The sequence below is a fragment of the Lasioglossum baleicum genome, unplaced genomic scaffold, assembly GCF_051020765.1.
Source record: "Lasioglossum baleicum unplaced genomic scaffold, iyLasBale1 scaffold2842, whole genome shotgun sequence".
In the NCBI taxonomy this organism is placed as follows: domain Eukaryota; kingdom Metazoa; phylum Arthropoda; class Insecta; order Hymenoptera; family Halictidae; genus Lasioglossum; species Lasioglossum baleicum.
This window is the reverse complement of record NW_027471900.1, coordinates 1-16,873: the sequence shown is the minus strand read 5'-3', so window position 1 is coordinate 16,873 and position 16,873 is coordinate 1. Positions and strand designations below refer to the sequence as shown.

General features: G+C 29.2%; 2 protein-coding genes across 2 annotated transcripts; one reads left to right on the top strand and one right to left on the bottom strand.

Annotated features, from left to right (window-relative positions):
- Positions 1-2,348: 2,348 nt before the first annotated feature.
- Positions 2,349-5,376, top strand: LOC143221632 (mitochondrial glutamate carrier 1-like). Its single transcript, XM_076447025.1, has 7 exons — positions 2,349-2,389; positions 2,547-2,681; positions 2,750-2,899; positions 3,470-3,606; positions 4,572-4,757; positions 4,837-4,987; positions 5,238-5,376. Exons 1-7 carry the CDS (start codon positions 2,349-2,351, stop codon positions 5,374-5,376), a joined length of 939 nt encoding a protein of 312 aa, XP_076303140.1.
- Positions 5,377-7,644: 2,268 nt separating this feature from the next.
- On the bottom strand, positions 7,645-16,015 carry LOC143221631 (tight junction protein ZO-3-like; the record flags this gene model as incomplete). Its single annotated transcript, XM_076447024.1, is given in 24 exon segments — positions 7,645-8,061; positions 8,144-8,333; positions 8,911-9,146; positions 9,265-9,606; positions 9,901-10,079; positions 10,082-10,109; positions 12,172-12,346; positions 12,424-12,649; positions 12,722-12,893; positions 12,996-13,290; positions 13,368-13,635; positions 13,638-13,738; positions 13,819-13,879; positions 14,088-14,132; positions 14,135-14,236; positions 14,239-14,271; positions 14,274-14,532; positions 14,692-14,816; positions 14,819-14,872; positions 14,875-14,891; positions 15,062-15,079; positions 15,081-15,135; positions 15,138-15,228; positions 15,800-16,015. Coding segments are annotated over 24 exon segments (3,705 nt in total), but the record flags the coding sequence as incomplete, so codon positions are not given.
- Between the last annotated feature and the right edge of the window lie 858 nt (positions 16,016-16,873).

Below are 16,873 nucleotides of genomic sequence, written 5' to 3'. Positions count from 1 at the left end.
AAATCGAGATGTGTACATATATTTTATCTCGAAATATAATTATGCATATTTTATTTATACATTTCTAACTTTTAGTAATATTTAATATTATAAAACTTAGGAATTTGTGTAGATAATGCATATCCATGTACACATAAACGTGTTACGTAATAATTTTCAAGGCCATAATAATACACCAAAAATTCAAATTCATATGCAGTAAAGATTTTTTCTTCTTTAAAGATATGAATATCTAAAATAATGTGAAAAAAGATTTGTAATTTATATAAATTTATATAATTCTAAAGTTACGTGACTAAACAAATTTATAATAGCGTTAAAAATCGTATTATGGAGTTGCACAAAAATTTTATTTTCCTTGAAGTTTTACACGGTATGGAATATCAAACCACTATTTAGTTGCTGATGGTGCCAACACATGTAGGGCAAACATGACGAGTCAAAGTTATTAGTAACAATATGTTTGTGACACTCATTTTAACGTATTTTCGCCTCATAGTAAACGTGTTTTACTATCAACTATATAATAATATTTATTTAAATAAGTTTAGAAACGCTTTATAAAGTAAAGCTATAGCAGCAGTTTCTCGCACAAAAGAATTCACTCAAGAGAAATTGATCGATACTTACTTCGTCGGCATCCTCAAACTAGAACGTATAGAAAATCGCTGAACACGTTAGAAAATTGAAGTAGGATGATTTCAAAATTTGCTGATTGCTCATTTTCATTTAAATGTAAGAAGTTTAATTATTAGAAAATGAAATAAAAAAAGGGGCTTTATTTATATATTTTTGTATACATAATACATAAAACCTTAATAATCGTTCTCGTCATTAATTTTTGTTCTTCGATGTAACAAAGGAAATATTTTTTGCATAGAATTATATGCTTGTTATTTTATCTGGATAGTCTTTTATGTTACTTAGATATTCGTTGCTAACCAAACTGACATTTACGACGTTTGTTGGAAGCTTTGGCTTTCGTAAGAAATCAATGATATGTCCAGGTCATGTTCCTCGACGGGAACATTGGTAGCTGAAAGTGGTAATGTTGCCAGAATAAAAGGAAACATTTGTGTGCCTAGTTGTGCACATTACACATACGTGTATATAGGTCGTTTATATCAAATTTTTCGTGATTATGTATAAATTTCAATGATAATAAATATTTGTTATATATTTATTTATATTAAATGTTATATATTACAGAATTGTTTTATTCTATTTGTTTGTGTCTTTTAGGGAAATAAACACAAAATTTATTGTAAATTTCAAATGTTTGATTTTAATCTATCACTGTAAATATCATGTAAAGCACAGAAGATAAAGGGAGATCATAGAAATATGTAAAATGTTGCTAATTGTAAATGTTTTTAGGCGAGCATTATTTAAGTTTCCTTAAATCGTATAATTTTTAATGCATTATTCGATTTAATTTTACTAAAAAAATTTGTAAAATAAAACAATAAATGTTCCTTGAATATTTTAACTTTCGAGATTTTAAATTAAATACTATAGCTTAAAAAAGTTTCTTGTACTAGTATTATTTTTCAGTAAAATATTCCTTCAACTAATAGCTATCCAACGTAATATTTCCTTTATAGATAACAACAAGCTGAATCGATTGATATTAAAAAAATATAAGATTCTATTTAAACAACGTAAATGACCTTCGCTTGATCTCAACGCTCCTAATTAGCATCATTCTATCTCCAAGACATTACATTCGATCGCTTATAATTTTGTACAGCAACCTTTCGAAAAAGTTTTAATAATATAATACAATTGAACACGCAATATATATGTATATGCGAATATACATTTTTTAATTATGGTTCCTTGAAATATATTCTAATTAATTTACTTATTGATTTAATAAATGATTTCATATAATAAAAAATAAAAGTTTCTTGTTACTAGAATTTTTTAATAGAATCATTTTATATATATTTTCGATAAAGAATATCATGACAGAAAGGAAAAGTAATATTTTAAATAATTAATATTTTAAATTATTTAATATTTTGAAAGAAATATTTTCCAAAATATTTAGCTACAAATAATATATCCGAAATGAAAATGAAAATGGAATCGATAATGAAATAACTAAGAGATGACATCAATTTTCTACAAATTTAAAAACGGAATTCGCTATTTTCATTCATATAATGCAATAATAAATATGATTCATAAAATGTAATTATTCAGTCAGATAATTATATATAATAACGTATATAATGATAAATATTATTGTATTATTATTAATGTGTGCGTGCGTATGTGTACACTCGTATTTTTTAACTAAATATATTTTTGTAACAGGGAGGAAGTTATAAATTCTATTTTCAATGGAAAAGGACGGTGTGAAAAAAGCTTCGGATCAATTTAAGTAAGTCCATTTGATACAAAAAGTTCTAATTAAGAAAAGTGTACATAATAGAACTTCTATCTTAAAATGTAAGAAACAAAAGTTATTACTAATGTGATAATTATTAACACTTATTAAAAAGTAAATAAATTGTAATTCTTACGTAAATAAATTTTAGACTTCTTCCAAAAATTATAAATGGCGGAATCGCAGGTATCATCGGTGTCTCTGTGGTATTCCCACTGGACTTGGTTAAAACACGATTACAGAATCAAGTTATCGGCCCTAGCGGAGAACGAATGTACAAATCTATGTAAGTAATTCAAATGTTTAATACGTCTCAAATGAACTAAGAAACGAAATAACGACATGTTCTTTCAGGTTCGATTGTTTTGTGAAGACTTACAAAGCTGAAGGCTACTTTGGCATGTATAAAGGGTCTGGCGTGAACATCCTTTTAATCACGCCAGAAAAAGCAATCAAACTCACTGCCAATGATACTTTTCGACATTACTTATCTACCGGGCCGGGGTATGTTTGTTTCTTCAACTTCATTAAATATGCAAAGATGTATTGGTTTCACAAACTGTAACATTAACCCTTTGCGATCATATGTCTACTCTCAGCCATCAAAGCAGAGAACCATACTAATCTTGTATTGTATTAACTTTTATATCAGTTCACACTTCCATCCAAAGAACATAAACTTCTAAGAAACCTTTTCACGAATTAATACTGTACTTCTAACTAATTGTAGATAACGAAATCTAATATAAATAAAAACGGTCTCTAAAGTTTGGTCAAAGATAATTAATTCCGACCAACATGACGCCTATGTATAAATTTAATACGACCGCAAAGGGTTAATACTGATAATATTCGACATTGATATTCATAATCTAATATGAGACTAATAACGGTGCTAATTCTAAAATGAATATGTAGATACTCATAATAGAATTGATAATTATATAGATAATGAAGTTGATAAAGTATTAAAGTTAAAATTGTAACACTCTCGATATTGGTTTCGTATTAATACGATATTATTATACATTTCAATACCAACAGAAATGAAAAATTTATTAATTTCTTGCACAGCCAGAAACTGCCATTAGAACGGGAAATGCTCGCGGGTGGTCTAGCTGGAGCTTGTCAAATTATCATTACAACCCCCATGGAACTGCTTAAAATTCAAATGCAAGATGCCGGGCGTGTTGCAGCAGCAGCAAAAGAAGGTACACAAATTTTATAAACTATTTGTTTTTAGCAAATAGTTAAGCTAAAATAATTATTACGTATTAAGGGAACAGATAACAATAACTATTAATTCTAAGTTCAAAATATTTGAACTAAGTTTTGATTTGTAAGTTATTCCGTGAATATATATAGTATTTTATATTTAATTTATTTAATACAATCAATGGGGTTTCTAATAAATTACATTTAAGATTTGGATCAATCAATTTTATTTCTTTCGATTCATATTGTTTACAGCTATATGATATCCGCGATACCCAATAAAATTTAGGGACAGGAAGATTTAATTGAAGATGGATGGCAGCGTATCAAATATAGATCGGTAAAGGATTTGAGAGAATTACGTTTGCTTTAAAATTAGAGTAGATTTTTTTAATTGTTAATGCATTTTCCAATATGAACATTTTTTGAACATTTGATATGTTGTTAAAATATAGTTTTTAAAAAAGTAATTTAATATTTTGTGATTTGTTATAAAACATTTTTTACGAACCTTGTTTTTTTAACGCAAAAATTATTATTATCTATTCTAATGTGATTATTAAATATGTACATTTACCTTTGATATCATCAACGGTGAGAAATCCAATATTATCTTTTATAAATCAGTTTTTAAGATTTATGCCTTACTTATTGAAGTGTGATTTTTCTTCATATTGAAGTTTTTCCTTGCGTGTCAGCGATGCTCGTATCATTTAATTTTAATGATACAAATCTTTTAAAAAATACAAATTTTTTGAACTTATTACATAAAAAAATTCTTAGCATATTTGCAGTATAAGACATTTTTAAATATAAATATTTGTAAGCGTCTGAACTCCTAATTATAAAGGTCCGTAATTTAAAAATTTGAGCAATACTACTAATAGTAAAACATCAATGTTTATTTTTCTGATAAGAATTATTAATAGTGTAAAAATAAAAATAAATTTTTCTATTACAGCGGGGAAAACAGTGCCAAAAGTCTCAGCCTTATCATTAACGAAAGATTTACTGCAAAAAAAGGGAATTTTCGGACTTTATCAAGGCACTGGTGCGACAGCCCTTAGAGATGTAACATTTTCTGTACTTTATTTTCCGCTATTCGCTAGATTGAACGACATTGGGCCAAAAAGGGAGGATGGCTCGTGTAAGTTTCTAACATATCTTACAACTTACTTTGAAAATTTATTACAAATTCAATGAGAATTTTTTATTTAATTGGCTAGCTGTCTTTTGGTGCTCATTTTTGGCCGGTTGTGCCGCTGGTTCTATATCTGCGTTGTCGGTTAATCCATTTGATGTAGTTAAAACTAGATTACAAGTAATCAAAAAAGCACCCGGTGAACCAACATATGATGGTATATTTGACTGTATAACGTAAGTATATAAGTGAAGTAAATAAAATTTGTAAATTATATTAATATATTTATAAAATCGAATAATTAAGAAAATAAAAAATTAAGATATTTTAGAAAATTTCGCAAAAATTATACATAAATATGGCGAGTAAGAAAATTTAAATAACTTTTGAAATATTATTACGAAAGCATTATTGCTGTTATTCTATATAGTTTTTATTACATATTTAATAAAAACAATGTTATAAGAGAAATGTATTATTTTGTAGTAAAACATTGAAGAATGAAGGTCCAACTGCATTCTTCAAAGGTGGAGCATGTAGAATGATCGTGATTGCACCCCTTTTCGGGATTGCACAAACCGTTTACTACCTCGGGGTTGCAGAATGGTTGTTGGGTCTTAAGTGAACATTGCCTTCTACACTCCTGTGCCGTCGTAAATACTCTGGGATTTAAACTGACAATAACTGGCGCATTATAGATGTATTTTCGCTTGATATGGTTCGCTAGTTGCTGAGAAAGTGAGTTGTTCTTTTTCTTAACTATTTTGGAACCTTGGTTATCGGTTACGTATAGAATGTATTCTAGATTTACTTGATAAATTATCGTATTAGAGAAGTATATTCTTTTTTTTACACGTATGTATTGTTATAATCTTTTTTTTTTTTACGCATGTAACTCCTCCTAATTTTTTTTAAAGACTTTGTAGTGCAATAAATCATGCAAAATAAATTTGACAATTATAAATAAAATGAAACTTAAATTCAATCAAAATAACGTAAATTATGTAATATCTTAATTGTAACTTGACTTTAAGTTTGATATATGTCTCATTATTTTATAAGAACCAGGTATAATTTGGCTTTAATAAAGATAGAAGAAGTTAGTAATATTAATTTATTTTTATATATTTTTATAATTGTCTCTACGGATAATCAAGGTTCTGTTGAGTTATGCAGGGACTAGATTAACGTTTATAAATAATAACGTTGATTTTGACCTAGTATTATTATTGAATGAGATTGAAATCCATGATTTGCGATCAGGTTCGCTTATTTTCATCGCTGACGAACTAATCATAAATCATAGATTTTATTTCTTCGATCTTATGTATCTACTATATAAATTACTTCTTCAAAAACCAGTGTTTCCAATTTGTTTATTTTTTATAATAAGTAAAAGTAAGACAAAATTATTTTTCTTTAAACTAGCTTTACTTGTATCATATTTTTTAGTGTATTATTAATTTATATGTACTTGGACTGAATAAACTTATGTTAAAACATACAAGTATAAAATATTACATATTTAAGTATATATAATATACTACATCGTTAGTAAACATTGAACAATTTATCGCAAAGAAATTATTACTTATAATCAATCAACGAATGTTAGAATTTTTTTATGTTGTATTGAGGGAAACACTGGTGTAGTATATCATGATAAACGGAGCTTATATTTTTTAAGATTTTAGCTTCATTTGTGATTCCAGTAAATTCAGTTGTCAGAGGTTACTACTATAGTTGTAAGAATGAAATAATACGAAGTAACTCTTAATTGGTATGATTAAGAATAAAATAAAAACCGTATGATGCGTACAAACGTAAGTTGTTACATTTTTTTCTTTTTTTTTTTTAAATTAGAATATATTATTATTCTACGTTTTGTTATCAAAGTTAATTACACAATTACTATAAACATATCTATGCGATTAAAAGTTCTCTTCAAGTTTTTCTAATGTAAAAAATATAGTCTATAGTATTTTTGTATTTTTCCTCCTTTTAAAATAAATATTTTGAAATGTTCTTATAGATTTGTATCAAATCTCATTAGGACATTAATTAAGTATCAAAAATATCATAGCAATTAAGAGTTAAATTGTTCTTCCATTTCTTAGGAAATTTTGTGGGGAGCTTTTAGAGAAATTTCCCAAATGGAAATTCATTGTCAATTTTAGTAAAAGTTTTCTGGAAATATAGTAGAAATATTAATGTTATTGATGTATATTGACATTGTACAAAAGTAAATCTACACCTGTACAAATTTTGGCTTATTCTTCAAAAATATTCCTAAGGAGATTTATTTTTTTATATAATGAACTAACTAAACAATCTTCTCTTATATAAATGAAAGGAGAAACATAATTTGTTTCACTAGTACAATTTTTATTAAAAAATTTTATTTAACAATTGTTTCTTGCTAAACTTTGTTATGTTGTTTTTTTATTAAAATTGTATATACAAAATTAAAGTGAAAAAAGATGAAACAGGTTCAATTTTCTAGTTCTTTTTTCCTAGAACTTGTCTTCTGTTTCAGTATTTATATTCATTGTCACATATTATCTTTATTACAATATTCAGATATTTGTTTGCTGTTGTTTATATCAAGTTAGTAAGTCTAATAATTCTCATTTTCTTTGTCATTAAAAAAACTATATAAATCCTTGCGCATATTAACTGTAATAATAAGAATACCTTTTATTATCAAATCTTTATAGAAAATTTGTATAGTACTTAAATATTAATATAATTTGAAGAGTTTATAAATCTAACATTAAAAAATTTCCAATTAAAGTTGTAAATTCGAAACTTTTTACTTTTCTCAAAATTAATAATAATTGCAAAGCTATAATACATAAAAAAATATACATTAAATATAAAAAATATTTTTACTTTACCTTGCGTTGTAATGATGTACAGGTTTGCGATAAAGTTCAAAAGCACTTCCTCTTTGTTCTCTGCTTCCAGCGAGATCTAGTCCACTCGGTTCTCGATTATGCCCTGGACTCGTTGGAAAACTTTGTCCAGGTGCATTGTGACCATTGTTCACCACATATCCATTATGATTAACATTGTTTCTATTATGCGAAAGACCGAGACTAAATTGACTGGCACTATTACTATGACTGTGGGTTGACATTGGCGGACTACAATGCGCATGCGTATGACTTAAACTATGATTGTGCGCAGACGTAGAAAGGTGATTTAAATTATGGTGGGAATTTCCGAGATTTGAATCATGACGATTTGGTGGTGGTATATTGTAATAATATTGTCCACTATTTCGTTGGACATTGTTGGTATTTTCTACCTAAAATGAAAAATTCTTATTTTAATGCTTTAGTTTTATTTTTGTATTTAAAAATAGCTTCTTATAGAAAAAAATTGCTTACATGAGAAGTAGCAATGGAATAACTTTTTGAATGCTGATGAGTATTATTTGTTTCGTTTCCATTATTTTCTGGTTGGGACAAGTTTGCTTGCGGTGGCCTATAGTTTTTTGGTTTTGGAGGTGGTATTGGTTTGTACGATCCTCCAGGTTTATTTTGCGGTAATGTTATCGACTTGTAATCAGTTGTGCGGCTACAATATACAAAGCAAAATATCCTAGCGTACAGGAGTTTAATAGGCATTGGCTAAATGATAATAAAAATTATAAAATATATAAAAACGGAATTTCTGGGATAAAAAATATTTTATCTATAAAATAGAAACTAGGCATCTGATCTAAGATAAATTAATAATAGACTTTAGTAATGTAATAGTGAAAGAAAAGAGTTTACGATACTCAAATTGAAAAATAAAATTCTTAAAAAAGAAATTGTATAATTTTTTTTATATATAACTCTAACTATATGAGTTATACGCATATGCACATCTAACTACGACATTTATAAAATGTAAAATAATAAAAAAATACAATGAAATTAAATATTCAAACTAGTGTATCTTGACTAGAAATATAAATTCTACAAGCTCTCCTTAATGGTCGAGGTTTTCGCACCAGCATTCTAGAATATAGAGATATAAAATAACAAAAAGAGATTTAAAAAATTTTAACATTTTCATATGTAACTTTTTCTCTGTGCATGTAGGTTTCTCTTAACTAACAAATTATATATTATGAAAATCTTCGCTTCTCCCATAAATAAATCCATACCTATATTTAGCGTAATCGGTTCGTGGTTGTGAATCGTGATTTGGAATCGGTTGTGCTGTCGATCTAGTAAATCTGTAGGGATCATGTGGTCTTGTTGGCGCACCACTGCTCTTTAAGTCGTCTGGAACATTAGGACCCAGTCGACCAGTTGATGTACTTAAACCTGGTGCTCCATAATTGGCATTTCCATTTGTATTATTATAGGAATCATAAGAAGACATGCTATCGTAACTGCCCTATAAATATATAGTAAACTGGCAATTATGATCTTTTATAATCATATAACTATATTTATAATAAATTAATAAATTATATTAATAACAATATCTTAGTATAATTTTATGCAGTCTTTACCGCTTTTGGTTGGGCTCTTTCAAGCGATGATGTAGCATTAGCTTTATGCGGCGTTGCATTTATATAATTTGCAACATCCAATACTGAGTCTGTTTTATTGAGCAATCGTTCTTGGGCCGATCTCCCAATGGTATTTCGTTGTTGTTGACTACTTGGTTTCGCATTGCGATCCACTCGTGGAGGTAGATCAGGAGGGCTGTGATGAGAAGATCGTGGTTCGAATGAACCACCTAAATATTCTGGTGATCCCGATTGATTACTAATTTGTCCTGATAATGAGAATCCATATTTTCCATCTCCCATTCCTCCTTGCGATCTTCTTTTTGGCTGATCAAAGGATTGCTAAAAAATTTAATTCGATTAAGACAAAATTGAAGTAATATTACACGGAGGGTATAAAAAACGAATTTTTAATTTCAATCTAACATTTGGATACAAATATTATTGAAATTTACTATCGCGCTGCTTGGCAATTTTCGCTTGGAAAATGAGAAAGTCCCCGTAGAATTGAAACGGTTAAATATTGTAAATATATTATATAAAATTATTCCCTTTTTGTTAGTTCATGGAATTTATATCTACTAACTTTACTAGGATAATTATTACTTGATAATAGAATTAAATCTATTGTCTTGCCTGATAAGTGGTCGAATATGGTGGTGGTGCCGCGATGTCATCTTGTGTCGCGATGCTTGGATCAGAACTGCTTTTCAATCTAGACGGTGCACCCAGAGCACCCGGTAAAGCTGGTGCCGGACTGAGTTCCAAGTCACTCTCCGGAGAGGAAGCATAGGAGAGGCGAGAAGTCATCGGAATAGGAAGTCATCCGAGAGTGCTTCTTCCGGCTATCATCGCAGGACATAGAGGACAACACGTTACAGAGATTTATGCTCTATTCAACCCTTCCAGAACTTCTTTTCATTTATAATATAGCAGAAAACAAATAAACATTTATGATAAATATCGATTGCACTTCATTCTTCATATATAAATTGCATAACTTCTTAAAAAATTTATAGGTTTTGTATTTATATGTAAACGAAGCCGCTAAATATGTTTTATTATAATAATAATGTCTGAAAGGGTTAAAATCGGAACAAAAAAAACAAATACTTGTCATTTGGTTAAGATTAATTCTGAAATACAGTTTAGGTATTTTGAAGATTACAGAGTAGATTATAACTAAATTAATATATGTTCAAAAATGAAACAAAATGTTTCTATGTTTTATACATCTCAATAATTTTTTAGTTTGTTTGGGGATAATGAAATGTTTGATAATAATTCAGCTTAGAAAAACCCACATGACACCCAAAACAAAATATACCACCAAACATTCTGTTAGTCTTGCAAGGTGTAGGATGAATGATGAAAAGAATTCCTATAAAACGGATTTAATATATTATTTATTTGATAACAAAGATTATATTACTTAAAGAATGTATATTTTTGATTCATTTTCTATTGCACTTGTAAATTGGATTTTTAGTAGATATAAGTTTAAAATTTGAAGTTTTAGTCACGCGCGCGCATGTATACAGAATTTATAGTAAGAATTTTTGAGTTATTTTAAAACTATACATTTTGTTTTGTTTTGTATTTATATTTTTATACTGTTAATATTTTAAATCTGTAATAATTTTCTACTAGAAGAACAAAATTATTTTATTACTGTTATTTATTCTTTTCTTTTTTTTTTTTTTTTAATGGAATATATTATATTATATTGAATCCTGACAACAATGAAAACTTGTTACAATTGTATTACTAATATCATTTATTATCATTATCATATAATGAAGTCATGAATTATAGTTGTTTATTCCTCGTGATTTCCCTATTTAATTCAATAGCGGAAAGACATTTTGAAATTACGTCTTTACAAGATACAAAATTACAAAATGCTTCCTTGATTATTTTGACTAGCTTTGGAATACTCGCGAAATTTTTAATAATATACTATGAGAATACCTGGTTCCAACTCACGATGATTGGCGTTAAAGCTATGAAGTTAGCCATGCAAATTAAACTGAACATGAAATAAAAGGTGTCTCGAATATCTTCAAATATAATTATAATAATAAACAATTTATAAGTTAGAATAATAAATGAAAAATACATCAATATGTTTTTTTTTATTTAAAATTATAATTGATAAATTGAACATTTTATAATGGAACCTCCATAACTACATGAAAATCGTATTGAAGATATACAAATACTAAGCAATTAATGTATGGGACATAATTTGTACTTCTTCTTTTTCTGTTATTATTGTGGTTGCAGTTATCGAGATTCTACATATCTGAAAATTTTAAATAAATTCGAAATTTATATGGTTTTAAGTGTTCAGGAAAGTAACATGTATAATATTTTGGAAAGTGATAATCAAGACACCTAACTAGGAAAAGCGGATTTAAATATAGCCGAAAAATTGCTCACGGACAACATCAGAAGTTAGAGACGGATAAGAAGGTAATGAAAATAACTTGTCCGTGTGATATGTGTCATTTTCGTTTACGTCGTGATATATAGTTTCTTTCAAAATCGGGGGTACAGGAGGAGGAGGTAAATCACGAGGGTCACCGGACGAATGACATGGTTCCCACGTCATTTGTCGACCACATGACGGCTATAATAAATTATTATAAAATAATTTCATCAACATAATTCCATTTACTCCCAGCAATAGGATTTTCATCATTCGTACGATATTTAAGTTTAAACATTTCCAATATTTTTATCCATCTATTTATATAAAAACAAGACGTATTAAAATAAGTAATTTAAAAGAAAATTACTTTACTCATTTTTTATTACTTTAATTAGTTATTTAAGGTCATGCCGTGCTTTTTATTGTTGGATTTAGCAATAAAAATATGTCAATAAATTATTGAATTTCCTCACCTTAGTTTGACTCATCCAAAGTAATCCTTGTTGTTGCCGATCGATTAGTTCTCGTAGTTTTCGATACCACGCTTCCGGCGTGGTTAACGTAATCACCGCGCTGAAGATATGGCCCCAAATTTTATCTAGTTTTTGACATTGCTCCAGTAGCTTTTTGCTACTTTTATGCGCCGATCTGAAATTAAAATTCGAACTTGTCTATTTATATATCTGAAAACATATCAAACGTATATTTATTTGATGGATACTTGCTTAGGAACTCCGGCTCGCATCTCCTTGATAATCTGTTTCGTTTCAGCTTTTAAAAAAATAACTATTGGATAAAACTGCGCGTAATTCAATCGATCTACTGCATTTGGAGTTATATCTAATAAAGCATGTTTTCCTCGATCCATTACTTCTCTAATAGCACTAAGTCGGATAATGCCCGATGACTTCGTATTCTTTCCAACATTATCATCTAATTGATTTTCCATTTCTATATAGAAATAAATAATTAACAAATTTTTGTTCAACTTAACGCTAACACGATTAGAGTTTTCTTACTTACGCGGAGACGTGAATTTATCAGGAAAGTCTTTCAATAATTTTTCTCTAGCCAGGTCTGCAACAGGACCAAATAATACTACAGGTCTCACAAATCCTGGATGCCTTAAAATTACTCTTTCATAGGCTGGAAATTTACTAACACTGTCAGAAAATACTACATCATCCCAATGGTCCTAAAAATCATAAATAACACAAAATAAAAAAAAAGAAGAAAAAAAAGTATTGTTATGATAGTCAAATAAATGATGTATTTAAAGATATAAAAAGAAACTTACTCTGCCAAGAGATTTAGAACGTCTATGACTACTTCTCCTCCTCCTAAAGAAACTACCCCTGCTTTCACTGGCACTCATTTCCTTCTTTGTTGCATTAAATTGCGCGGTCGCTAGTTCTTCAGCTCGAGCTTTATTTGGAATAATTCCTTTTTGTACTTCCTGATTATTCCTACCAATACGGAATACTTGCCACGAACCGACGACACCGTTGTGCAGTGTATCTACAACATGAAATACGTCCCCACTGCGGAAGCTCATTTCACCTTTTTGCGGTTGTTCGTAATGGAAATGAGTTCTGTAATAGTATATGATTAAATATGTAGCAATTTACATTATTATTATTAGTTTACTTAAATTTGAAGTAACATTTACTTTATGTGAAAAGAATCGCCCTTTCCAGATGCTACTACTTGATCGTATTCCTGCCGTCGATGTTGGACAATCAAATCAATTTGTTCTTGTAGACTAAGCAAGAAAAGAACCGCTTCTTCTCTTGTTACTCCTTTCATATCCATATCATTTATCTATAATTTTCCATTGCATATTTTAAAATTAAATATATCTCTGTACAATAAATTGTGTTTATTTTGAAGAGAAATCAAGATTATCCCGGGTTGCAAACCCTGGAGGGATGCTGGCTTCCCGCTTGAACAGCTGTTACGAAAACACCAGTTTCGTTACCCCCGCTTAGGCGAACGCCCACTGATCCTTCTTTTTGAAAAGTAATAAATCGCGGATCAGGCCTAAAAATGAATTAACATTAATTGCTTAATAAGCTTCGTGTAATTATTGATAGTAAAAATAATTAGATGATATAACGTACATTGGAACTTTATTTCTAGATAAATCTTCATCGTACAATTGCCTTCTTGTGCTATAATAATCTAAAGAATAATGTAAAATATATTTTAATGTTTAAATTATATTTCGATTTAAATATAAATGAAAATTGAAGTATTTTAAAATAAAGAATACTAGTATGATTTTTTTCAATTTCGTTAAGACTTTATAACGTCTTCTATTATGACCTTGCATTTTTGGAAAATATATAACACACACGTGCATGCACACGCATTTTCATAGAAATCGTACCTTCTGGTCTAGGAGGTGGCGGTCTTGGAGGATCTACAGTAGGGTTGCAGGAAGATCTAACTGACTAAGAGATACATCCATCAATGGCCCTCTGGCACGACCTCTAGGAACAAGGTTACTCTTGTCCTCTATCGGCTGTCTTGTTGGGGTGGAACATATAAGTTCTGACTACTATAACTCGTCGTCCAGAAAGGTATTCTCCAGTTTCACTTTTTGCTTGCTGTTGAACGTGACAGCAAGAATTGTCTCGAGTTACCACGATCGATAATCTATCTTTACATTGATCCATCAATTTCTTAGCTTCTTTTAAACTCATATTATCAGTAGCCACACTACCAATTCGTGTTAAAACATCTCCCGGTTTTACACCAGTGTTTTCTCGAGTTACTTCTTTCACATAGAGACGACAACCGAGAACAATTCCGAAATCTAAAGAAGGGAGAGACTTTAATGAAATTTCGATATTGACACGATTGATTGAATTCGATAAAACGATTGAATTTATTTTTGTTCGATTTTAATAAAATTTTCAATATTTAAAAATATTACAAATTTTTATTCATGCGTGCAGTTAGAAAATATAAATAAGAAATATTTGATTTACCATCTTTTTGTTATTTCTTGTTAGAGTTAACCGATGACTTTGAAGAGTAGAGTTTCCTACACTTCCTGAAGTATTTGACGAAGCTCTTCGCTTAACAACTAATAGAACTGTTGATCCAGAATCCTAAGAACGCGGATTGCTGCCCCATAATCGGCACCTTCCAACGATATTCCATTAGCTATATGATGCGATCATTTACTCTGGAGAAATACAAAAACATAAATTTTGTTATGTAAATTTACGTGTTAGTATTTAACAGATTAAAAAAAATAATAATTAATTAGATAATCTAGAAATTAAAAAAAGTATTTGTTTTAACAATATGTCTAGTTGATTTTATATGTAAGATGATTTTCATAAATGTCTTTACTGTAATTTTCCTTCGCTGCCCAGCCTTCAGGACATCAGAAATCGCAATAGCAGGATCGCCATTAGTGAAATGGGATTATCCCGGCCACCAGAAACAGCAATACCGAATCCATAACCGGGAACTCTGGTAACAGTAACATGATGAACCTCCCATCCTCTATCTCCGTTCTGAAAAATTTGATTTTCAATTAAACTTATCATCTGATTTCTTTTATTTCATCCATTACGAATAATGAATTTTAAATAATTCCCTGAATATTATGCTACGAAGCACTTTTTCTTATAAATTTTCGATGAATCTAGTTTCTCTGGAATAAATGAGAAGAATTCGAGAAAACAAGCGGAGTTAGTAATTGGATGAAAATCTACGGTTCACGTTAACAAGATTCTTCTTTTACTTAACACATATTTAACTTGAACCTAATCCAGGATCATGTATTATTTCGAATTTAACGTAGCTTACTTAAATCTAATAATATCTAATTACAAATGTTTATTGTTATAAAAATTATTTTACCATCGATAATTTTCTATTCGACTTCACAAAAGATTTTTCTGTAAAATTTCGATGATACTGCTTTTGAAAGAATTTGAAATTATTTCTAAAATGGAATTTTAAATAATGATAAATATAATAACAAGAAATGTTTACGAAATTTTTTATTTTTTTTTTTTTTTAATGAAGACAACGATATTTTCAGAATACTTTCATTTATTTATGCAAAATTTTAATTCACACCTGTGCATCGGTTCCACCGGAAGTGTTGTGAAGAATACCGTGTGTCGTCGACGAATTCGGGGCATTTCCCGAATTTCCGACACCCACATTATTATCGTTTCTATCCATTCTCGAGTGCTGGAAAACTTCGTCTTGAGAATCCACTGTTTTCCCTCTTAGCACCTCTGAGGAACCATCTTGACTACACATGCATTCTTGCTCTTGTATAACCTTTTTCTAAATTACAGCTGCATTTTTGTTCTATCGAAGACTTCTATCAAAGCTATTTATATTTACGTGCCTAAGTTTGGTTTACTCCCGAAACCTTTTATCATTGTTTTTAGTTCATCTCTTTGTTTATGTAACAGATAAAATCAATATACATATTTGCATTTGGTAAATAAATAATACGAAGAGAATTTTTCAATCTTTCAGCTCAAAATATTGCACCTCATCTCTAAATATCTATTGCTTTTACTATTCACCACAAAGTATTCTTACTTTTTTTTCCCCTTTTTATATTTCCGATCGCTTCGCGTTTTTAATATTCTTTTTTTCGTTCTCTCACTTTGTAAAAATTCCTGGCAAAGATATTATGAAAATGATTTTTTCATATGCACTTCGCCTGAATTTAGTAATCTTATTTCTATCTTCTGTCAATTAAAATTTTCCTTATAGATATCTTTTTTCTTTTATTCTAATTTCCGTCTAGTTTAAGTTGTATGAAAATAAGAAAAGAAAATAATAGAAAACTTAATATTTCTAGGTCGCTAGAAAAATAAAAGTTGTCGTGCGTTTTCTCGGCAGAGTTTTCCGGCATATAGGCGTCAAGGCAGTAGCGTAAGAAAGGCTAATCCCACGTGCATCCTAGATACATCCAATGTGCTTTTTTATTTTTCTTCTCTGCTATCCTACGATACACCGCTCTATCGTACGATATTCTACAATATTCTACACCGCAGAATCGCACGACCTCATTTCCAATAAAAGAGTTTTCCCAATTGCATGGCGTTCCATGCACGATGAGCACAACACGCGGACAATTCAAAGCAACGCGTAGTTATGGAATTCCATTTTCCTTTCGAGTGGTCAGAC